The sequence below is a fragment of the Aythya ferina genome, assembly GCF_964211825.1.
Source record: "Aythya ferina genome assembly, chromosome: 6".
Lineage (NCBI taxonomy): Eukaryota > Metazoa > Chordata > Aves > Anseriformes > Anatidae > Aythya > Aythya ferina.
The window spans coordinates 26,245,528-26,270,925 of NC_140303.1; the positions used below are offsets into that span (position 1 = coordinate 26,245,528).

General features: G+C 40.4%; 1 protein-coding gene across 3 annotated transcripts in view; it reads right to left on the bottom strand.

The window, feature by feature from the left end:
- Positions 1–25,398, bottom strand: part of KALRN (kalirin RhoGEF kinase) — a 496,625-nt gene that overhangs the window by 262,480 nt on the left and 208,747 nt on the right. For all 3 annotated transcript variants that reach the window (XM_084524614.1, XM_084524615.1, XM_084524616.1), the window contains 2 exons: positions 9,653–9,775; positions 362–553 (listed from right to left, as the gene is read on the bottom strand). In XM_084524614.1, the coding sequence (XP_084380740.1) occupies positions 362–553; positions 9,653–9,775 (315 nt within the window). The remainder of the gene's footprint in view (positions 1–361; positions 554–9,652; positions 9,776–25,398) is intronic.

Genomic DNA, 25,398 nt, shown 5'->3' on the forward strand with positions numbered 1-25,398 from the left:
TTCTGTGCACATCCCATGTATACATATGAATGTAGATACATACTTTTTTTATTGACCATAGTAATCCCGACTTTATCCACAGCACCGATGAAATACTAGGCAAGTGAAACAAGGCAGCACATTACTGCACCAGAGTACTTCTGTTATCACCAGATCTCAACACTAAGGCCTAAACATATTTTCTTATCCACTCAGAAGCGGGGAGGGGTCGACATCACTGTTTGTGTTTGAGACACTGCTCCACTAGGAACAAGAATTTTAACCTCACTGTATATAATCCAAAAGCCATAGGGTAATAACTGCAGCATCACAATTATCAAAGCGGCAGTGGACCACTTTGCCAGTCACAAAAGCAGCTTACCTGTTCAGCTTTCTGGTGAAAGACAGCAGACATGGCTAAAATGGTGCTACGCTCATCCAGGGCTGCAGCAAAACTCTTCCACTCTTGATCCAGCTGGGTAGAAATTTGTTTAATTTGCTGGGATGCATAATGGCCTGCCTCAGAAAGCCTGGATGCAACAGACATGATCCGATTGATGTTGACATAGGCGTTCTGAAAATTAAAAAGCACACATAAATAATGAGCAAGAAGAACCATGACCACCCCCTGCCTTCATTACGTATTCCAAACACCATCAGCTGGAGAAAAGCCGAGCAGTTCAGAGAGAGCAATCAACCACCCATTTAAATATGCATGAATAGCAGGCATACTACCTTCCACTCTAAAAATACATCCCCCAGGAATCTTTTTGCACATCTATGCCATTATCTACCACTGTTATCTTGCCCTGCTTCTTCTTCAGTTTATTTTTTTCTGTATTTATTTAGGTAAAACCATTTGTCGCACATTAGCTATTTACTCACCTGTTGGGGTTTACTCATTGCTTCTATCTTATTCTTGATATTTCTGTTGAATTACTTAATCTTTCTGTGTGTTAAGTCCACATATTTACAAATGAAATGTTTGCTTTCTATCCTTTGAGACCTCTCTGACAATCCTTTATAGACACGCAGTGTCAACAAATGTAAAAATGTTATAGAATTTAAAAGAGCTCATAAGGATATTCTATAGAGAAATAAATTTCCATAGAAATAAGCATTATATTGTGTTCTTCAGTTAAAACGTTATTTTTTCTGTAGGTTATTTTAAGCTGTTCTCCAGCAGAGAGATCATTTAACTACATTGTGAATTTAGAAGGATTCAAAAAGCCTACTAAAAGGATATTTTCTATTCTTTCACAAGACTTCCCCATGGTGATTCTTACCAAGCCTCAAAGCAGTGGAAGAACAGGTTTTTCTCAAACAGGACAGTGGACAGCAGTAACTACATTATGATACCCCAAGCATTGGAACATAAGCCTAAAAATAAAGGGCCACCATGCCAATGTCATATACAGATGCACTGTCAAGAGAAAAATGACATCTGTCTTGCAGATTTCTGGACAGTCACTTGATGCAAACTCTTCTCCTTCTTCTGCTCTCACTGGAAGGAAGGAACGTACGTCCCAGCATTTGAGATGTTTTGCCAGTACTGACTCACTGTTTTTCGTCTTGCTGAGCCACTTCAAAAGGGCTTTAGGAATTTCAGAGTGGAATCTGTAAGACCCCTACACACAAGGGCAGACAGAGCCCTGATGATTTTTACAGTAGTACTCATGGACAAATAATAAATTGGAGGTTGAAAAGTTTTCTGGAGCAGGATCTCATCATAGTGAGTAGGAGCACCATGTGGCAAGGTATCTGCCAATCCAAATATGAAACACAGCAGAGCACTGCTAAGGTAGGCACAGCTCCAAACTAAGTTGTGAAGCAGGGCAACGTATGTCTGCAAAGCCTGTTGGATAACTACAAAGTATACTAACCACACCTGTAGGTGCTAAAGTAATGAGGGATGTGACCACAGTCCTCACAACCAGTCTGCTCTCCTAGTAAAACCATGACTGGGAAAGCTGTGACATGAATTACATAGACAAAGCAGTACCCAGCCTCCAGTTTTAGTTTTTCCCTTACCTCATAGCCTCTCTTAAAAATTTCATTTAAATAGAAGTTGTCAGATTAATTTTAAAGAAACAAAACTCCCCCCCCTCCCCCCGTATGGTTAGAAGAACACTGATTTTATTTTTTTTTTTTCCTGGATTTTAACATATTTTTAAAAAATTGTTATGATTTGACTGTGGCTGGTGATCTAAAATTCAAACACCTCTAAACGTAATTTAGAATAATAAATATTTAAAGCTTTTCTCCCTGAAAGCCTTCATGACTAAACCTCAGCCAAGATGACTCCTTAACATTTCAGGTCAGCAATTCTGATGGAAAGCAATATAGCATCGCAACAGTTGCTAAAAACTGGATGAGGTACACCAACTGAAGAAATGAACCTTTGCTGTATTTCAAGAATAAAAAAAAATGTTGCTGAAAAACTTTTGATTTCATGTCAAAAATAGTAGGTTTCCTTTTTTTTTTTTTTTTTTTTTTTAAGTTGTTGTTTCTCCCCTACAGAATTGTCTCAGCCATTGCAATACAGTGGACGTGATTCCATAGGAGGAAAACAGCTGAATGCCTTAGATCTCTGTAGCTACAGTATATGGACTTACTAATTAGTAGAAGGATAAAATGTACAATTAGTTGAAATATAGCAGATAGAGTCCTAGTCTTATTTATTTTTTTTTGGTAGATTTATATATTGTTATGTCTGTTTTTTACATGTTTATATGGAGAAGAGGATTTTTATAGAGGGAATTTCACTTTACTAGATGAAACTTTCTCATGGAGGAGTACCAAGCTGTCCTGTAGCCAACCCACTAACTCCACAGCTCCTCCAGCAAGGAGCCCTCCTGCAAGGAGCAGTTTGGTAGTTACCTGCTCACCCTATGTTCTTCCTGGTGCTTCCTGAGTGATAAATGGATTCATGGATTCAAGAGCAGACTGTCACACATGGTGTGCTCTTCTGTACAGCTCCTAGTGGTAGTGTAATGCAGGTATCTTCTACTCCACAACACCGTTATCCTTTCCTTCTGCTTTATCTGTCACACCTCTATGAGGCAGTGACACTGAAGCGGGGCTTGGAGACACAATGCTCATCCAAGGTCTCAGAGATACCCAAGGAACAGGGAAGACTTAAAACTGAAATTTAGAATAGCACATCCTATCAGACGTTGCTGTTATGGGATCAGGATTGTGAGGGAGATTTGGATGCCTGTTGTGGGTTGAAAAATTCAATACAGCTTCAAAGCACTCTAGAATTTAGTTTTAGGAGGAAATATTTAATTGACCACAATCCGCAAAAAGACTCAAGACATTTCCATCGTGAAGTAGAATAAAGTTGTAAACTGGCTGCTTTCATCTTTATCTGCCAATGTGTAATGTTCCGAGTAAAATGGAACAAAAGTCTGTGCTGCCAACTGTCAACATTTCACAGAGCTAAACCTTCCTTTCCCTCTGGTTTGTTCATCTCTAAAAACTGAATGAATTGAGAGCTTCTGTATTATTACTACACTGATCTTTTTATCCTAACAGGATGTAAATTAAATTGAGCAACTAATGTCTGTGACTTTATTTTTCCTTTAGGCCGGAAACTACCAGGTTCATAGAGAGTTTCACTTTAAATATAACGGAAGTCTTCTCCTTCTCTCCTCCCCCTTGTCTTTTTCTTCAAAACAGAGAGGTGTCCCCAAAGAGCATTGCAAGGGATCACTGATTTATGGCTACACAGGAATACAATAGGTCAAACAATGAGAAAACATATATTAATGTCTAGAAGTAATGACAAAAACACTTCCGTTGACATTCTGTTGTAGTGATACTAGGGTACAGCCAAGTTTTGATGAACATGTTCCCTATATCATTGATAAAACTTTATTCTACATGTAGGGACTGCTTTTTGAAAGTCTGCAAATACAACAGGAGGGAATTTTTCATCTAGTTACTTCAACTTTGAAATTCTGGGCAAGAAAGGGGATTTTTTACTCGTAGAAGACACGTGGTGGACAAACAAAACAAAAGCAAAAATTCTCTGTATGTGCAACAGCATCATGATATGCAAGTTTCTTTGACAGTTTAGGGAGGCCACCTGCAATGCCTTTCAAATTCAGAATACCGTGTGTGTGTGTGTGTGTGTGTGTGTGTGTGTGTGTGTGTGTCTCCACCATCTCTTAGTCCATTCCTGTAGCGTAAGTGAGGCCTTGATTTTTATAACTAATGTCTATAACATAGACATTCCTTCCAGTGCATGTGTTCATTGCAAAAGTCCCTAACACTTGTTAGGATAACAGCCATCAGCAGTAAGCACTGACAGTAGTGGTGGTTCAGCTGGGGAATGATCTCCCACAGGGAAATACAACACTAATTCAGAACTGATCATCTAATAATCATGCTGGGAGACCTTCCCTCTTAATTAAACCTTCCAACTCTAGCTGGAACATTACTTTCTTCTATTACAGATATATAGAGAATACCTTACACTCTTGAAAGAAAAATGAGCAGTGAGAAGCACTAAATCTGCAAGAAACTTGGCTGTGTTCATCTCATTTCCTAGAGAACTAGCTGAGATATTGTGGTGGCAGTGGATGTGGGCTGCAAAAGAAGGGTTTTGCAGATTAACTGAAGGTGAAATTTGATTGCTGAAGATTTTGTTTAAAAAAAAGAAAAAAGAAAAAAAAAGGCAAGAAAAGCTTTCACTGTGTTACTGTAAGTTTAGAAACCATCTGCAAAATGAACCTAACACATAAACCCAAAGCAGAATGTTTCAGTGACAAAATAATCTCATGAGATATCTTTAAGACCTTTAAGTTTCTATAACAAGGCCAATTACATCTAGAATGTTGCAGAATAATATTGGATGGCATTTTAGCTCAGCCTACATACAGAAAAATACTGTTCATTTAAGACAAACGCTGGGAATTTTCAAAATACATTATTAGCCTTTACAGGAAAATTGTAACATGTATGAAATATATTGCGACTTCCTTAGGACAATATGCATCTCCATCTAGTGTCAGACAACTGCCTCCCTGACAGCAGGATGGGCAGCAGTGAGCTCTGCCATATTTACATATGCTCCATGGAAAGTGATAACTCACTCTTCCAGGAGGTTAACAGATCCAGGCACAGAACAGTTCCAGCAAAGGAAGTACAAGTACCTTCAGTCCAGAACAAGTGATACACATACCATATATCCAAGTGCAGAGCGATGATCAATATGCTTTGCATCATATTGAAACACCAAGGCTTTCCTCTATCAAAGTGACTAGAGGAATGAGATTACTCACACAATGGTTGAGCTAAATATTAATCTTTGTGAGAAGTAGCATTGCTTCAGTATAAATATTATACAGCTGTGATAAAGACCAACAATTTATTTTGAAACTGAAATAAAAACAAGCACTGTCTTGAATCACAGGAAAAAATATCTACAGCATTTATTTGAAAAAACTACTATGCTACAGTTTATTACCTCAGATATGACTTTTTCACATTCCATATGCCATATTGTTCATTTAAAAAGAATTATTTTAAAAAAAGTAACACTGTTGATTCAAGAAGGAGCTTTGTTCACAGAACACCTAGGAAGAGCATGCAACAAAAGGAATGACCTAAAAAACATCCAGAGAGTGCATCTTCTCGAGGAACTGTGAAAAAATGTTGTAAATATTGTTAGTTACACCAGGCCTATGGTGCACTGAGCATAATATAAGGAAAACAAAAGACCTTTAGAAGATCCCAGATCTGATCCAACTGCTGCTGAAATCTGTATGGTTTCTCCCTGTACAACACACAGCCACCCTTATCTACATCTTCTCTAAATACCAATTTTGATGTATTGAGAAAAAAAGCAAAACACGCAAAAAAAAAAAAACAACACAAAAACAACACAACCCAATGCCTCACACCCAATAAGAGCGCTTCAAGATTGAATTTTTTTTTCATTACTCAGATTCATGATGGCTGACCTGTTCTCAATCTAACTATCTGCTGTGACTAACATGCTACTTAAAAATGATCTAGTTAAATTAAAAAGCAAATTTCTATCAAAAATAAAGTTACATAGCAAATGTCTAGAGAAAAAGTGGATAGTATGATCTAGTTCACCCTGGAGACTCAGAAACAAAAAAAAATTGCATTAAAAAAAAAGCCACACCATTTACCTGGGTTTGTAATGTCATTATTCTTGAACCAATCTCCACATCTTGAGCATGAAGAGGTAGCTAAATATTTCAGTTTTGTAATTAGCATAAGAAAGCTTGAAGGCTCATCAGATATGAATGTGTATGTTAATTAAAACTCATCAAAATCTTAAGTTTTCAGACCAAGGTGGATAAATCTACTATATTTGGGATGACAAACAGGTCTGAAGGACCTCTTGCTCTCATTTTTGGTAAAGGAACAGTAAAGTACTCCTGTGATCTTCTCTTAGCAGCCAAGGGTATGACAGGAGAGATTGAAAAAAACTGAATTATAATTCCAAATGAGTACTTAAATATCAGTCACCAGAGCTATATTTTTCTCTCACCTTCTGCGTTATGTTAGTTAGTGCTAATCCTTAAGTCTACAAATATTTATCAGTGGGAACTTAATAACGGAGGCTTCCCAATGTACAAAAGTAATTCATGTACATGAAATCTGCAGAAGCAGAGCCTTTGGCAACAGATGCTGCAAGGCAAAGAACGGTGTACCTAGCACAACAACCTAGACCTCTTACTGCACCATGAATATTATCAAATAATAGGCACACATGCACTAGCCATTTTCAGACAGTCTTCTTTCTGCAGAAATCAAACAATAGCTTGAATAAGTATGCTAAGATACTATTATAAAAACAAGACAGCTGCGTAAAAGCAGTTATGTGGTAGCAATTGCATGACTTTTTATTTCTGATATCCCTGACTACAATTTTCTTATGGAAAACCTGCATATGGTAAAAACCTCCAGTCAGACCAACCATCAGAAAAACCTAACAAAATACACAGACCAGATTGCTGTGTAGGCAGTTGTGTGTCCCAAGCCTACCACTAAGCTCACAATCAACACCCACATTCCTCTGTATTTGCTTTGTTCAAGTAAGTCTATCTGTCCCAAGTCTGTTGCTACCACTGGCTCTTGCCTTAAAGAAGTGCAGAGGCTTCCTCCTTACTACCTATTGTCTTCCCACATGCTCACACAGAGCTCCCATGTGTGCCAAGAGGCAACTATCATCTATCACAGGAGTTGGGCCATGGCCAGGAAACGGTTGCTTTAATTTTAATCTCCTTTTGCTCTTCCTGCATGCTTTGCCTCAGTCAGAGTGACTAGTATGCAGCCCAACACCCTCATGCAGCAAGCTGATGCCTCCCGCATGCTAACACCCTCATCTTCACAACGTCAACTTTTGGGGACAGCAGGAGTCACTCCCTGTTTTTCTAACAAAGAATTTACTCCATCTAAAAACCAGCATCGCTGCTGACTGCAGCGCCAGGTTAGTGCAAGGAGGCTGCAGCTTAAGGTTATTACCCCTTTTCCACTAATTTTCAAATGTCCTTTCAGCTTGATACATTCACCCTCATGCCAGCTATTCCAAAAATAGGATGACTGGCCCTCCGCAAGACAGCAGCCCTGTTTAATTCCGCAAGACAGTGTCACCAGGCTGGAAAACTCATCTCGATTGCCAGCCTGTGCAACCCAGGAATTGAAACCCCCCAGAAAGGCCACTGTGCAGACACATAACAGGAATACAGGCCTTACAGCAAGCGTATGAGCCACATGCTCATACGTTTCAGCCCAGTTAGTTAGTGCAGAGTAGAGTGCCATTTCTCAACGTATTTAGTAGTTGAAAGCTAAAGGTGCCCAGTATGGACGCCCTTCCACACAGATCTTGTGTGCATAAGAGATGAAGACAACAATCTTCTTCGCAGTATCGCTCATGCTGACCATATGGGCCTCCATATGACTATACATGTGTGGTTTACACCAGAGACAGCAAAATGGGAGGCACATCATCTGCCCCAAAACACAAAAGGTTTCTCTTCTGGGCAGCACTATCAGACGAGAGCTTGGCAGTGGTGAGACGGCACAGCCAGAAGCCATGGCCACCCTCAGAAGGGACCCCATGATCTTTACAAATGCCTCACTTCCTTGCATTCTTCATCCCAAAAGTTCACTTGGAGACAGATGGAAGAATAATGGAGGAAATTAGTTTTTTCTTTCATTAGGCAGCACCCTTGCCTTCACCCATTAATTTTCAATTAACAGTCATCCCTTTCCAAGTTCAGTTCCCGGATATTTTTAGAAAAATAATGCCAGGCAGTACCACAAAAGTGATAAAAGGAGGTCTTTCAACTTGACTCTTCTCACAATGCTTTGTGAAGGATTATGACTGGGTTTACATCTATCATAATCCAAATGAGTTTTAACGCATTAACCTCCAGGACAAATTTATTCGTTAGGATTCTGTGAACAGCAGCACTACACGGAGGCTGCTCTACCCTGCATTTAGTTAGTTGGCTTTGTGATTGCAAGCTTAGCAATCAGTTGCCTAGAGCCTATTTTTCAGTGCTCATTTCAATTATAATCACAATAAATACATAACAGCCATTATAAACATTTCTCATCCTCTGCTTTTATGCATTGCCTTAGTGAGACACGATGATTTAGTGAGGAATAGGTAAACAGGTGGAAATGGTGGGTGGAATTTAATTACCTGAGCTGAAATTTGGCCCGAGTAACAGGGTTAACGTAATCTTATGAAAGTGGTGGGCAGTCTTTAACATTTCAGACAACACCTTGCCCTCTGGCACCACAGGGTGGTGTGGCTCTCTAGTGACTGAAATATCAACCAACACCTTTGAAGTCTCAGCTCCAATGCAAACGTAGTCTGACCATGCACAGTGTGTACAGGTACATCTGCAGGCACTGGCTGACTTGGGCAAGCTTTTGTGTAACTGACAGCCTTCAGAGAGACTCGTATCTGCGTTGTGCGATTGCAGCAGGGGGTATGCATCCGTTTCTCTAACCCACTGCAACAACCAAAAGATCAATACAGTCAGTCCTTACTTCTGTGCTGAAAACAGGGCAGCTTCCAGAACAAGTATCTCATACAAGAATAAGAAAAAATAAGCAAAGCTCTTAAAAATGGATAATGACACTTCCTTTTTTTTTTTTTTTTCCTTTCTTTTATTAAAAAAAAGACGAAAAGAAAAAAAACTCAACATGAGGTGAGTTGCATTAAAAAGGACTAACCAATTAACTATTGAAAAAGCCAAAATCCCACCATGGCCATAACTGACAGCTTGATTAGTGTCTCTTTTTCAAGGTTTTGAAAAGTACCTTAGCAGGGTATAGGGGAAGAAGCATAAATTATTAAAGGACTACATAGAGCTCTCATTAACTCCCAAAGAAATGTCAAAAAAGTAAAAAATATTGTATTCACTCTCCAAAATGTAAACAAACTCCACAGGACTGTGCTGATTTTAAGTCAAGGAAATAATCATATCAGCATCTGGGCAGATAGAGCATCAATTTTCTTCCCAGAAAGAGGGCTGCTACCACAGCCCAGCCTGACCTTCCCTGCTTCACCTCTCATAGGTCCTCAGCACTCCCTGATCTGGAGGTGGCCTCATGTGCCTTTTCCTTCCTTGCTCACACTCCCAGACCCGCTCTTCACAGTGTGCTCCCAACTCACCATTGAATTCATGGCAAAATGATTGTGCTGTGTCTGTAGGTCAAGGGCATGTTGATAGCTCACGCCAATCTCTGTGTGGCTCTGCAGGAACAATTCTTTGTTGTGGCTGATCCAGTCAAACATCTAGAAGGAGGAAAAAGAAAGTGTTAGGGAGGAATGAAGAAGATTGAAACAGCACAAAACAAATGTCCCTGAACTGTGGAATTTTATGTGACCACCACCCCACACCCAACTATGTTGCCTTACAAATAAATGTTCCGTATTGAAATAAGCTGCTCAAGCAATAACAGCATTTAAGTTATCCACATGTGAGTGGAGTAATAGGCTAAGAAACATAATTCATAAAGCATATTCGTCAGTAAACTGATACTACAATCTTTTCCTACATGCAATAACAACTTCATATATAGAAAGATGGCAGCAGAGGGACCTAAATCAGGGGTTGCTCCATTTACCAAAGATCTAACAGTTCATAAAGTACCCTTAAACCAGAAATGGACCAAAAATTCCATAATTATTGATGGGATTTTCTCATCCCCTTTCCTTATAGTCTATACATAAAGTTTCCAAATGTTATATCCAAATAGCCAGTTGACTTCCTACACCTATTTCCTAGATCTTTCCAATTCCAATGCCAAAACCTAGTCTATCTTCTGCTTATTATTTTTGGGATGAAGGAAAAAAGTATTTTATTAATATCTATAAAGAGTCCGCATTCCAACTTCTCCCTCTTCCAAATGTGTTTCCAAGTAAAATGTACAGTTCTTCAGGCACAGATAGAAATATGTTGAATAAAGCTGATGAAACTCATTCCTTACTTCGTAGCATATTAATGTGATGCTCCAATCTGCAGCATGTTCATTCGTTATAACTGTCACAGGACAGATAGGAGATAGTATGTTTACAATTTGGCTTGCTCTGTGTTGTGTTGGAGACTAAATGCTTTCAAAGTGGGAACCATTCCTTATGCCTGTCTGCAGCTGTGCAGACATTACGGTCCTGGATTTCTTTATTCCTGCAAACATTTTCTTTAGAGAACCCCTTCAAACCTCATTCCCTCATGCTGTCTCCATCTTCATCCCAGTGAGCCAAGGACCTCTCTGTTAATAAGAGCTCTATAGCAACAACAACAACATAAAAAACCTCACCAATTCATTATAAGGAAAAGAAAAGCCAATTTTAGAAGCAGCAGAGGTCAGGCAGGTCAATATAGTCATAGGTGTTAAAGCAAGCATTTTAGGGTGAAAAGGAGGAAGTGAGGCAGCTTCTAAGCAGCCACCTTACAGTCAAGGGATCAGTCCAGATCTTTGTTACGCCACTGATGTGTCCTCCAGCCAGCAGACATTTTGTTCCATAGCACTGAATAACAATTTTCAGGCTGACACCTGAAAAGCACTGTGTGTTGCTTGAGTTTCTCAGCATCCATTATCTGTTCCCTGCAGAGATAGTGCTCCCAGGAGCAAAGAAAAGGCCCTGTTTGGGTAACTTCAAATTCCTGAGATAAACCCAGTATTTTGTGCTGAGTGCTCAATTCAGCACAGGGATGAATTGCTTTGTGCAGGGGATTTGCAGCAAAAATATTGTGTATCCCTTTCATTAGAAGGAAAATAAACACTACAAGTGCTCCAGTGCCACCAGACACACGGCACTGACCCAGTCCCCAAAACCTGTCACTTACACCAGATTTCTTAATCTTTTATTTATAAGAATACACTTGCAACTACAGAGTCTCCACTATTTCATACTGATGAATAGTCTTCAAGGGTAAATTTGATTCAAGTTACAATGATGCAAGTTCAAAGTAATATCCTCAAGTTGGCTGCTTTCCGATTTGTACCAATGGAGCTGATCCAATTCAGGCCTACGACTATTTTTTTTTTTTTTTCCCCAGACAGCACAAATAAGATTTAATGCAATGATGAGATCAGGGCTTTCAAATATTACTGCCAATTAAACAGAATAAGAAAGCTTTAGGTGGCTTTTCAGGTAGAAGATAGTATGTTCTCTCATTGGATTCCTTTTTCCCACTCTATTAAGATTTAACAAGAAAAATAAGCACAAAATCATTTGCCACATTTGTGGACTTCAAAAACAAAAAAGCCACAAAGGCAGAAAGATTCCATAGCAGTGAAGTTCATGTCCCAACAAGATTTTACATCTCTGCTTAGAAACGAACACAGACTACTTATAAGTAGATAAATGTTCAACGTGAACATTTTTTTAGTGTTTTAAACAATCTAAAGACATTCAAGAAGAAAACTGGCAGCAATCCACTGAAAATAAACAGTAAATCTAATAGTTTATGGTCAGCAAGGCCAAATGAGGATCTTTGTAAGACGAGTAATTTAAACTACTCATCTATTATTCTGTGGATAGAGAGCATTTCCTTCATCTAATCTATACACACATTATTGGACAAGAACGTAGGTTAAGTTAAATCATGCTTCTGCCTTCTAAAACACAATAATAGACTATCAAGGAAAAAAAAAAAAAGGTTTTAAAGTTGAATCATCTTTTTGTTTAATCAACTGAAATACACAAAGCAGTTGAAAGGATGACCTTCAGGAATTTTGAGTGACACATGATGAGGTCTCTATCACCTTTCAGAACAGTTTGCTTTTTCAACTTCTATTCATGGACAGCAGCAGATGTTGGAAGAGACTCAACTTCAAATTAGACTTTGAATCTTTCTATTATATTCTTCATAAAAAAGGTAACTTTGGTTTCAGCTAGCATATGTCTGTAGCAAATTATCCTCCACAGTGCTGTCTGGAGTCTCTCCCGTTAGCTGCTGCAATCTTCGCTGACTTGAAACTCAAAAGTCTTTCTTCTCTGAGTTTTCACGTGGTTTGAACCAGGAAGAAGATGAAGCAAGATGCCCAGAGAAAAGGAGATACAGATTCACTGTGGTCTAAAGTAGGGTTAATGACATACTTTGTTCGGTAAAAGCATTCATTGCACTTCTGTTTTAATGACTAATAAGGCAGAAGTGATTGTATATACTTACTCAACAGCCAGGGCTTTGCAAGACTGTAGGCACATCTACCTTACACAATGCATCACTAAAGCCAAGGTACCCAAACGAGTTCCAGGTGAACTGGTACCTCTGCATGGTTTAGTCCAGTGCTGTGTCGAAATACTAGTCTGATGCCCAAAACCAGAACAGTCTGGGCACAGTAATGGTTTGATTTGTCTGTATTGCTTTTGTTTCCAGGGCTCGTTCATTCAGAGACTTTAAGCATTTCTGCTTCACACTTATTGAACTGTAGTCATTTTCTAAATACTATGAAGAAGGGATTAGGTTTTCTTTATCACACATCACTGGCAGCATGGGAAAAATTGTACTTTCACCCTCCTAATCAAGGATGCACAGGAATGATAAGTATCACCATCCTACAGACCACAAGATTTGTGTAACAATCATGGGATTTAAATAAATAAATAAATGAAGTCTACGTTGCTTGTGACATCCAATGGGTTGTGTTTCTCTTCAACCACAAAGTCCATAAATGGACTTAAAATTATTTTCTCATAATATGACTGGAAGCTGAGACTCTGTGAATATACCAGATGTTGGGTGACTTGTGATGATGCTGTGAGAGATGGTAATGTGTGGCCAGTGGGTTCAATACAAAGGCCTGCCTGCCCACATTACAAGCAGTCTTTCCTGGAAGCTTTCTAGTTAAACTTGTTTTCCACATGAGAAACACTGATGCTTCCTGTGTTCCTGAAGTGAGTGTGTTGCTTTCTCTGCTTAATTAAATCACACCATTAAGGATGTGAGCATGGCAATGACCCAATAATTGCTGTTTTACTCCATCCTGCAAAGACTGCTCTAGTATCAAGGGCCTAGCTTGGGCTCCTGGAAAAACATTCAATATCCTTTGATAAGTTAGTTTCCCTGTCAAAGAAATGAGTTTTTAATGCAGTAAACAGCAGAATCCAGAAAACGTGCCCTGTGAGATCAGCTTAGACTAGACGGTGTCTCAGCTGAGAATTTCCATGTCATTATAATGTTGCTAGACAGCACAGTATCAATGGATCTCATCCCATTCATTAAAAGGGCCCTTACAAACCTAGCCTAGTGATCACTATAAAATTAATGGATCTTGAATTATTCCTTTGACTTGCTTCTTAGTTGGAGTGGTGCTGACTGACTGTGAGCTAATTCTCTTAAGTCTGTTAATCATTCCTGCAGTCATGAATTCACACTAAACAGGAACACAGAATAGCTGAGATCAGACACTATCACTTAAAACATGCAAACCAGCTGTCCTCATTGTCTCCCTGACTGGCACCTTGCTGCACTGCTGTGCCTAATCTGGAGACCAATGGCTGGAGTTTTCCAGTTACTGAGTAGCTGGGAGGAGGGGTTAAGTACATGTAAAACAGAAGATAAACTTTCAGTGTTATTATCTTTTGTAGTCCCTGTTTCTAACAATACATAAAGAAAATAAAACACACACATTGAAGAATGTTAAATGCTAAAAACAAAAAAAAAAAAAAAGAAAAGAAAAGAAAAGAAAATACACCCTACATTTAATTAAGAGAATTAGTCCCTTATAAGAAAGTCAAGGGAGCCAAAACCAGTCTCCTGGGTCTCCTCAGAAAGCTTTGCTAAAACATCTACCTGAACCCTCGTTAATGATTATGCATGCACCTGTAATTATTACACGTGCGGTCTCCAGGCCACTTCACTTAAGAGTTAGGGTATCAGATTGTATCTCCAGCATCACTTGTGCTGGCAACAATGAGTTCTTAACCTCATGTTTTGTCATCAAAGTTGATGAGTTACTAGAAAAATCCAGGTTAAGTGTTAGACCAAACAGCAGGTCTCCAGCTGGTCATGAATAAGTCCGATGGAGGGAGTAGGGGACCCCACACTTTCCTTGGATTTGTAACATCTGGCAGGCTAGTGAGAACAGTGTGAGAGCAGCTGTTTGGGAACAGAGAAGAAACACACGGTTGTGGAACAGCATGTCTGCAGATTGTATGCTGCCCTGCCCTAGCTCTGATAAAATGGGATTTGTAATATTTCAAGTAGCAACCTCTGCGCTCTGGCTTTTGTCAGAGCTCACTGAGCATTGGTGCTGGATTCTGGAAGGGTGGGACAGAGCACCACAGGATGATGCTTCCATCACGTGGCCAGCAGCACGCCCTGTACCAAGCGGTACTGGTGGGAGGATTACAGTCCTCATGGTCAAATCTTTTGGCAGCAAGGGAACCAAATGTAATTGTTAATGAAGTTGGTCATACATGTTAAAAAAAACAACAACAACAACAAAAAAACACAACCAAATCTATCTAACACTGTAATACAACCGGATTTAATTGTGACCCTGTTTGTAGCAAGTCATATTGTCTGTAGTTCTGAGCCATAAATATCAAATTCACACAGGTAAGTAAAAGCAGAATGATAACTACTATAACCACACCATCTTGAACAATATAGGATACACATCAAGAATACATCCAGGTATTCTCAGGGATATTCAGTATGAAGCTTTCAGAGTCTCCCAGGTCTAAATCAAATTCGTGGGTAGTTTATACACATTTGCTCTTACGTCAAGATTTCCTTCAAGTTAAAACACATCCTCCTCCAAGGTGTGAAACCTTTTCCAGTGTGAACAAGTCCAGGTCTTTTAGTTTTTCCTCATAAGACACAGCCTCTCTCTGTACACGTTCTGGTTGATGGTCATCTTACTGTCCAAGTTAAGGTCCTAACAGGACTCTGGGGAGTGTCATTTTTTATCTCCCTGGAAATACTCCAGCTGATGCCATCTAGATTAATCTGTGCTTCTGGACTCATAAAAAAGAAGGTACACAAAAAGGAGAGCAACAGCTACTGAATCAACATCTGTACCTACTGTATTACCTGGCTTTTTTTTTCTTGGTCACCTCCAGCATAAATATCGACAAATAACAGTAGCAGTTACTAGATTTGTTCTCACAAACACAGCTCAAATTATGTTCCAAATAAGAAAAGAACATTTAAGAGCACTCAGAAAAAGCATACAAGGTGGATTTTTTTAATAAACTACAGTCAATCTCACATATAATACACCAGGCATAAACATATTCTCACACTATGCCTCCATATGCTGCTAACAAAGAGGAAAAACATTGTTAATCTAAAAAGAAAAAAAAAAAAAGCCTGTAGTTGAGTAGAGGACAGATGACTAATTACATGCCAGATGAAAACCAAATAATATGCCCTACTGTAACAGCGTTTGTTGTACTTTTTCCAGTTTGGGGACCCCATAAAGTTTTTCAAGGTAAGTGTTACAGCAAGTCAAAATCTTTGAATAATAAGTCAGCTTTAATGAATATAAACTACTAAGAAACCGTGGTCCATAGGTGGGAAACCATTAGAAATAAGCTTGTGTTGCTTATTAAGAAAACATCCACATAAGAATCCATGCGTATTTTGGAATTTCAAAACTACCCAGCCAGTGTTAAATTGACTAATCTACAACAGAAAGTGGAAAGTTCCACTGCAAGGCCATTTAAGGCTCAACAAGTTCATTTTCATATGCCTCCAGAATATAAACAAAATAACACACATAGAGCAGAAACTACCAGAGCCTCTCTCCTGAGGTTCACAAGTTTCCAACTACAAGGTCTATGCCTATCACATTAAGTAAATTAAAGCATTCAGAGCAATTCAGTTAAAGATAAATCAAGCCATATTCCTTGTATCTCCTGCAAATGAACTTCACCAGAACTTTAACAAGAAGAAGGCCGCAGAACATTTTTGTGGCATATACACAACCTATACTGACACAGGAGGACTCAGTCTTGGAAAGCACTGCATCAGCTACCTTTATAAAAAGAAATTAACCAAATAATAACAATATTAAATCTCCAGTGCCTCCAAACAAGAAACATAGCTACAGTTTAATCAGAAGAGGCTATACAGAGGTCTCCTAAAAATCTAGAAAGAGACAGAAAGTGTGCAACACCTTCACAAAGGCCTTGAAGAAAAGAGCCAAAAGTGTTCCACTGCAAAAGAGCCAGCAGTCCAACAAATGAGCCCATTTACCTGGAATAGAGGAAACCTCCCTGATCCAACCTCGAGGCTAAATTCAGCCAAACAGAGAGCTGATGGTGGGTGTCCAGGCCATTCCCTAAGGGATGAGGATCTGGGAACCATAACCCAGCAGCAGGCACGGGACTCCTCAACCAGAGCCCACCCTATAGCTCCTAAGACCTGAGAGCAACCAAGTTGAGTCAAGAAATTAATCACAGGGATAGTCCACACAAGCAAAACAGGTCCCAGATCACAGTAGAAAGTCAGACCATGCATCCATATGCTGTTCAGCAGAACCTATGGCATAGGCTATAGGCTAATATCCCCCAGCTGAGCTGAAATGAAGCTCCGGGCCCATGAGTAGTTGTTGGGGAGGACCAGATGAGGCTGGTTAGGGTCAACGACACTAATTATTACCCACAGTGCCTGACATGGGGCAGGTCACATAGAGGGTTGCTAGGAGAATGGCTGTTATTCTGGTGAGACTGTGCTGGCTGAGAATAATTTTTGGACCCAAGGAGAACTTCTGATGAAAATTTTGATGACAACTGCTTCAACGCATGAGAATTTCCAATTGACTGAAATCCCCATCTCCACTCTGTAACATACATCCTTAATTAAATCAAAGTACTTATAGGTTTAAAATAGAGCTCAGCATACATTTAAGTGTTTTGCTAAACCAGGGCCTAAACACAAATTTGTGCTTGTTTCTGTGTTTGTTTCTTGTTCACAGACAGTGACGGACAAGCTGATACTTCAGCCAGATCTTTCCCTTTCACATGTGTTCGGCACAGTCCTCAGCCAGGGCAAATTGGTGTTGTGCCAATGAAGCCAATTTACACCAGCTGAAGATTCAGACCTACAGCTGTATTTGTGTAACCTCAACACTGCATGAACACAGTTTTTCCATTATAAATATCTGTGTATATGATTCATAGAGTAAAGTAAGTTTAAGCTACAGCACATTAAATTATTCCAGACAATGGGCCCAACTGTCAACCCACTAGAAAATTAACTAGATATGTGACATGACAAATAGCTTTGTATTAATGTCAGAGCACCCGTTCTAACATACTCACGCTGAATTTTCCTACTAAATACCAGAGTAAGAGATATGTGTTTTTTTCCTGACAGATATGAAGGCACAGTCATGCACAGAGTAAGGCATGAGATTCCTGTAATGCTAAATAGAGAAGCAATAATTTTATTGTTGAAGGTGGGAGAAAATTACAGATACTGAATACATAAATATGTCTAATGATATCTGGGCGTATTTTATGCATCCTCATGTTTGCTTCATTTTTTGAAATATCGTGCTTTTCCACCACAGTTGGAGACACCAAACACTCAGTCATTCTTGGAAAGAATTTTCTGTTCCTTAGAATGGAAACTGCCTTTCCCAAGTATAACTCATTTGCAGAAAACTGTGTGCTACCTAAGTGTAAATCAATGCATTGGCTACACTACAAATGTAATACTAAAAGAAACAAATAAACAGCATTCAGGTGAACAGAAAAAATAAACAAACAAAAAAAAGCAACAAACAGTATAAATTATGAAGAGATCAGAGTGGTTCTCCCAGATAAGGAAATGTTCCTCTTAATGTTCAGAATCTGGGAGATATATAGTAAACTTCATTCACTTGAAAATGCTGTATGAGTTTGGTGACTTTATAGGCTCTGGTTCCATGCCCATCATGTGTGACATTCCTGCAACTCCAGATAGCTGCCACTACAAACGAAACAGCCAGACAGATGTTTACTGTTTTGTATCAGAAGTGTGGCATTTCCCCTACCAAAATTACCCGTGTCTAAAGCCCAGAGATACAGCTGTAGGGTAATCACAGGTTTTAACTCCAGGCAAGTCATGAAACGTCAGGTCTGGAGCCAGCATCTCTGTGCAGAAGGACAGCCAAAGGCACCAGCTTCCTGCTGGAATTCGGGGTGTTTCCAGCTGGCCCCACTGCAGCAGGCAGGGCTGTACCCTGGCTATTTCCACATCCCTTAAACCAGACAGCTCCATCTTTCCCCTCTACACCAGCAAATCTGGCAAGCTGTGAGGGTGGATGTGTTCCCCACCTCAGCACACAAGCTCAGGTGGCACCAGGTCTTGCTGCTGCTGCTCCAGCTCCCCAGTTTTCAGAGGACTGCCGTAGGGCCTACCTCAGTGAAGAGGTTTGCTGCTGAAAAGATTTAAATCCAGCTCAGTCCAAATCACAAGGATTGTGAAAGCTAATTTGGTGAGGAAAAGGGGTTTCTAACAATGGTGCTTGCCTATGCTGCCGAACAACAGGCACCAACAAGGGCATGCACAGTGGGACAGCAGGAGGAGACCATGAGCCACCCCAGTGGGGAAAACCACCACATGCCAGCACCCAACCATCACACCAAAATGCCCGTCAGCCAGTGGGGCACCCAGATACAGCATTTGGGGAAGAAAAAGGAAGTAGCTGAGGACTGAAGACATTCTCAGTGGTGGGGTGGGGTGGGGTGGAGGGGCTCGATGGCACAGACACTGCTGAGGGACCAGAGGTGACCCACACTGGGACAGGGACACTAAGGAACACAGTATCAGGAAAATGTTAAGAATCGGAGAGTAGCTGTAACATTGGCAGAAAGAAACTCATGCAAACATTATCCCTGACTTCCTCCACTGCCTGTCTCCCCGCCAGAAGTATTTTGATGGACTGACTATAAACCATGATAAAAATAGGGGAAATTGAGACTGTTTCATTGTGTCCTACTTTTGCCTCTCATCACCATTACCAAGATCAGATCACGTGTGTTGATTAACAATGAACTAAGCAAAAATTCTCAACTTGAGACTGTTTTGCTTGCAACACCTTTTCAGTGCCTGTGTTAGAAGTAAGGCATTGAAGATTTTGGCAATACATGAAGGCTCAAGAAAACATTTCTGTTTTTTTTTTTTTTTTTTTTTTTTTTTTTTTTCATAATGCGTATGGTATGCAAGAAGAAAAGCCAGAGAATCTTAGTCTAAAGTGACACTGATACTGGAAACCAACCATTGACTGTGCTCCTGGCTTCACCTCTTCAGCCACCACCAGTTCCTGAGGAGGCAACCTCTTGACTGCATACCCACCACCGTGTGTCCCTATAAATACTTATGAAGTCTAATTTAAGATATACTTTTAAGAACCTAAACTTTGCCAAGTATGGGCCATTTAAAGCATTTCATCCAGGCAAGGAAGATGTTTGTTTAGGAATAATCACATAGATACCTCTGAAAGATGCTGCAGAATAGGTCTGTTAACCTCATGCACAGTGTAATTGCATTATTTCCTGACACCTAGGCTTTTAGCACCTAACCTTCTTGAGGATCAAAGCAATTAAAAAAACAACACAAAACAAAAAAAAAAACTGCTTTCTTCTCTTTCTATATGTGTAGGCTTCCTTGCCCTTTAGAGCATTTGGGTCTCCTTGCCTTCATTAGTTAAAGCAGAACTTCTTGGTTATAATATCCTATATTTGTACCTAAAAATGAGTTTTAGGTCTGTATTCAGATGCCAAAACACTTTATCTTGCCATACTGATCAGGGGAGCATTCCTGTGCCTCCCAGTGGTGCCAAGTTGGAGAAGCTGAAACAGCTTCGAAATGCTCTATATCAAAATTGGCAACAGAAATAAAGAGGAAATTTGTGCAAATGCAAAAATATTCTATCAGAACATACTGCCTTCAATTATTTTTGGATCCATTCTAATGTTCATGGAGGAAGCAAGAGGAATAGTAACTGCATATCCAATGTCGGCAGCAGGAAACTACAAATAGTACAGCACACCATGTTCCAGTTCCAATAACAGCGGGCTTCAGAGCTGTTTCCTTACAGTTAGGCGCGGACGGACTGCGAGGCGATTGCTGCCAGAGTTAGGAAACAAAGCAGGAACTACGCCATCACTCAGCTAATGTTCTGCCCTCTTACTCTGAAAGGTCACAGCCATGTTGGATGATCCAGTGCAAGCTGGATAGTAAGTGCTGTAGAGTGCTAAACTATGTTATAGGGCACACTTAGCATGAAGGAAATGCGCAGGTCTTCCTCATCCTCAGCTATAGCAATGGAGCAATGAGTTGTTATTACTTTTACACACCTATCAAAAAGATCAGGTTCATTTCTAAGTGCTGTGGAGGCAACATATTTAACTGCCTGAAAAAAAATAAAAAATATGCAGATTTGGCAGCACGGGGCAGGATGAATTGATACAGAAAGATGGAAAGCACTGAGATATCTATTTTGCACATCAGATCAGGACTCCTACTTCAGGACAGACTTCCCGTGTGACAGGAGGAAAGGCAATTAACCCCTGTGGTTTTTAATTCCCCATTTTTTGCTTTGAACCTTGCATTCTTTGTACTTTCATTTTGCTGCTCCAAAGCTGATCCAGCTCAACAGCAATCAGTCTCTGGCAGATGATTGCTCCTCTTGATGGACAGCTGTCCATATCTACAAAATCAGCACTGCAAATGGAATTCAGAAAATTCTAATGTGCTTTGCTTATGGAGTCTGAACGCAGGTCCAGTTGTGGAAATGTTATGGAAGGAAGTTTGTATCCTCTGATCTGTCAAACCAACTACAGACTCACTGCAGAAGAAACAGAAATATCAACAGTGGACTCCAAAAGGAGTCCTGTCACTTCCTCCAAAGAGAAACAAATGATGGTTGTAACATGGTAGGTGACATTCACCACTAGAAAAACATCCACTGGGAAGATTTTTGACGCGTATTTATCCAATTACCTCGACTGCTCTGCTCAGCAGGCAAGGCAATCCCACACTTCCTCAAACCAGATGGCAAAAATGGGTTTGTAGAGGCTTTCTGTTGTAGGAGCTACACAAAGCAATTGGCACGTACTTGTGGATTTGTCTTGTTATTAGCTTTGTCCCTAAACCTTCTACTGGTGGATGGAAGGGCAGAAAAGCAAATGTTCATAGTGCAATTGGTACGCAGAGGAAGACCCCCTGTGGCCTTGCCTGATAAAAAAGAAAATAGCAGGATAGAAGCTTGACACTGAAAAATCCAGAAGCTCCTTTGGTACATCACTAATCACAGAATCACAGAATTTTCTAGGTTGGAAGAGACCTCAAGGTCATCGAGTCCAACCTCCAACCTAACGCTAACAGCCCTCCACTAAACCATATCCCTAAGCTCTACATCTAAGCGTCTTTTGAAGACTTCCAGGGATGGTGACTCCACCACTTCCCTGGGCAGCCTGTTCCAATGCCTCACAACCCTTTCAGTGAAGAAGTTCTTCCTAACATCTAACCTAAAACTCCCCTGGCTCAACTTAAGCCCATTCCCCCTCGTTCTGTCACCAGGCACGTGGGAGAACAGGCCAACCCCCACCTCGCTACAGCCTCCCTTGAGGTACCTAAAAAGAGCGATAAGGTCACCCCTGAGCCTCCTCTTCTCCAGGCTGAACAAGCCCAGCTCCCTCAGCCGCTCCTCGTAGGACTTGTTCTCCAGGCCCCTCACCAGCTTCGTCGCCCTTCTCTGGACCCGCTCAAGCACCTCGATGTCCTTCTTGTAGCGAGGGGCCCAAAACTGAACACAGTACTCGAGGTGCGGCCTCACCAGAGCTGAGTACAGGGGGACGATCACCTCCCTAGCCCTGCTGGTCACGCTGTTCCTAATACAAGCCAGGATGCCGTTGGCCTTCTTGGCCACCTGAGCACACTGCTGGCTCATATTCAGCCGACTGTCCACCATCACTCCCAGGTCCTTCTCTGCCTGGCAGCTTTCCAACCATTCCTCTAAATAAAGAAGACATAAATAAATTCCTCTAATAAAGAAGACATTTTGATTTTACAATCTAATTAGCAGAAATGAGCTCTGTTTGTGCTTTGAGGGAAGTTAAAATCTTCTATAATGATCTCTTGATCTTGCAAAATCTGTTCTTTCCTACAGATACCAAGAACAGGATCTTATTAAGTGTGACCAGCAGTGGTCAAAGTAATGAACAGTTCCCACAGAGCCCCCCATGATTACTTCCCGCTCCAACAACTCTTCACTTTAGATTGTCGGCAGCAAATTGAGGGTGGCATTAGCAACCTGCTAGAATCCTACTTCATATTAAACAGAGCGGACGCCAGCTAGCTGCATCTTTAATTCAGAGCTATAGCCTGCAATGAGTGGAAGTCCCAGCATGCAGGTTTCTAACTACAAGATATAGGGTACACAGGATTCATCTTTCTATTAAAGATTTTTGAAAATGCCTTGTCTTTATAGATGCTGAAGTGTTTTTACCCCCCAGTTCACCAACAGCTCTTTCATGTCCATGACTTGGAGAGGGGCATTGCAGATTATACACAGTTTAGAAGCATCCTTAGAGCCCACTAAAGTTGAAGGTGTTGATCCCACTCTGATATCTCTTCAGCACATGACATCTATGCTCACAGCATCACAAGAGGCTGTCAATGCACATTCTGTGTGCAATCATCCCTCATTATTTTGCTGTTTCTAGGCAAACTGTGTTTCTTAAAAAAAAAAAAAAAAAAAAAAAAAATTGAGGTCATGCAAGCCTAGTAATTTGGGGTATCTATGAGCCTAAACCCTTTTCTGCTGCCACTGAGCTTCAGAAAAAAATAATAATCAGAAAAGATGGATTCAGAATATAATACTGTTTATTCAGCTGCATCAGACCATCTAATAGTGGCTTGTCCAAAACAGAAAGCACTGACTACTTGCCTCAAGACAGAGCAGAAGCAGTACTCAGAAGCAAGAATTCTATTATCTTAAAATGGGGGAAAAAAAAGAAAAAAAAAGAACACGATACAGGACACATTTGAATAAACACACTGAAAATTAATGAAAAACTGCTGTCACAATAGAGTTATTGTTGCATGCTTTCAATTCTCACCTGTTTTATTAAAGCCTCCTTTATTCTAAGATGCGTGATGTAATTAAATAAAAGTGATTAGAGCTGGCATAGGTTCATTTAGCGAAACACAAAGATTTTTAAGAATGGATATAGAGGTTCTCTCTTTGATATGAATTTTCTGTGTTGGTCCTTTGTCCTTGATGCTATTAGAAATGTTTTACACGAAATATCTGAAGTGAAGCTGAATATTCTCAGTACTATACTAAAGCAACTTAAATCATGTGTGGATATGTATCTGTATTCACAAGGAATGTTTCCATGCCATTACATCTGCAAGGGCATTTTTTCAACTGCAAAGCTGCATTTCTTTGCTGGAAACAGCCAATGCCCCAGCCCAATTCACTCTATTACTGTGCTAGGTGCTACATAACTGTGCACTTAACTGTTGTTTGTGCACCCAGCTCAGTCTCAAGTTGAACCTCCTTTACAAGTCATCTATATAATTATCCTTCCAGTGTTTTAGGATCTAATATTTTTAGATGGTGTCTGCCAGTTCAACAATTTAGGAACCTAACTGCACCCATTTTCTGTGTTCTGCCTCATATTAGCAATTCTGTGTCATCGCAAACACTTTATGCTCAGCATGGGGCTCATCCCCTCTTTTGTCACCTTTGTTTCAGAGTGGGCTTAAACACTAAGAATGGCACAAGGATAACAGGAGTGATGGTAAGTCCTCGATGATCTTCTACTTACATGGCAGCTTATTTGGACTGATAGCTGACTTCCCTTCCCCACACTGGCATCCCAAGCCTGATTTTATGAACGGGGAAGAACAGCCACCTAGTGAGAATTTCTATATCCAAAAAGGCACCATATGCCAGGGGAAACTTCAGATTATAAAAGAAAGAATTTTTCACTTGCAGTATGATAGAGTAGACGCCAGACATGGAAATACAATTTCAGAAGAGAACAGACACTGTGCACTGTGCATGAGTCCATATGTATGAGAAAAGGCAGAGAAAGAGAAGGTAAAGCAACTTTAAAATACTTTGACTAGATGTTCCAATTAAGCAATCTTTGGTCACAAAGACCTCTCTATTCCTTTTCAGATCCATAAATAGAGATCTCTGCATTTTTTCTGTAGTTAAAAATAAAACCAATTGTGTCAGGTACACTTTCAAAGCCAATTTTTCTTACATTAGGACTAATACAAGCCCTGGCAAATCAAGGTGCCCATAGCATTGCGAATGTGCACTTGCATAACTGGAATATCATGTAGGGCACCAGCACTGACAGCTGGAAGCAAGGTCCCATGTCTCTAAGTGGGTGGCAAAGGTGCTAACCCAGCCGTCAGTAAGGCTGGCACCAGAGACAGTAGCTAGAAATGGTGGCTTCAAGAGGTGCTGGAGTCATACAGAAGTGCACGGCTCCTGCACGCAGAGCTCTAACACAGGCTTGCTGAATACCTGCCAGTAGGAGCTCTTAGAGAGACCATGAGAGTCTTCCACTAATTCCAATGGAAGCTAAGGCTACTTCTGCTTTACAGGACCAGGCACTGCTTTCTTAAGGAGATGTCAAAATGTTATCAGGTCAGGGGATGCAGCTAAAACCAGCCTGAAACTGAGTGTCTTCACCCGATGAAGAGAGAAGTAGCTGCTTTGGAATGAGAGGGCTAGGTACCACCAACAAATCAAACCCTTGTGATCTCTGAGAACTCTATTTCTGGGGTTATGGGCAGGGGATTTCATTTGTACTTAGTCAAATTCTTGGTCACTCTTCTTACAAAGCCCTCTGCAAACACATGCGTCTTCACAAGCACTGACCCCAGTGTTGAGCTTCTCCCAGTCAGTATCTGTACCTCAGGGCCACTACCCTTTGTCTGCACA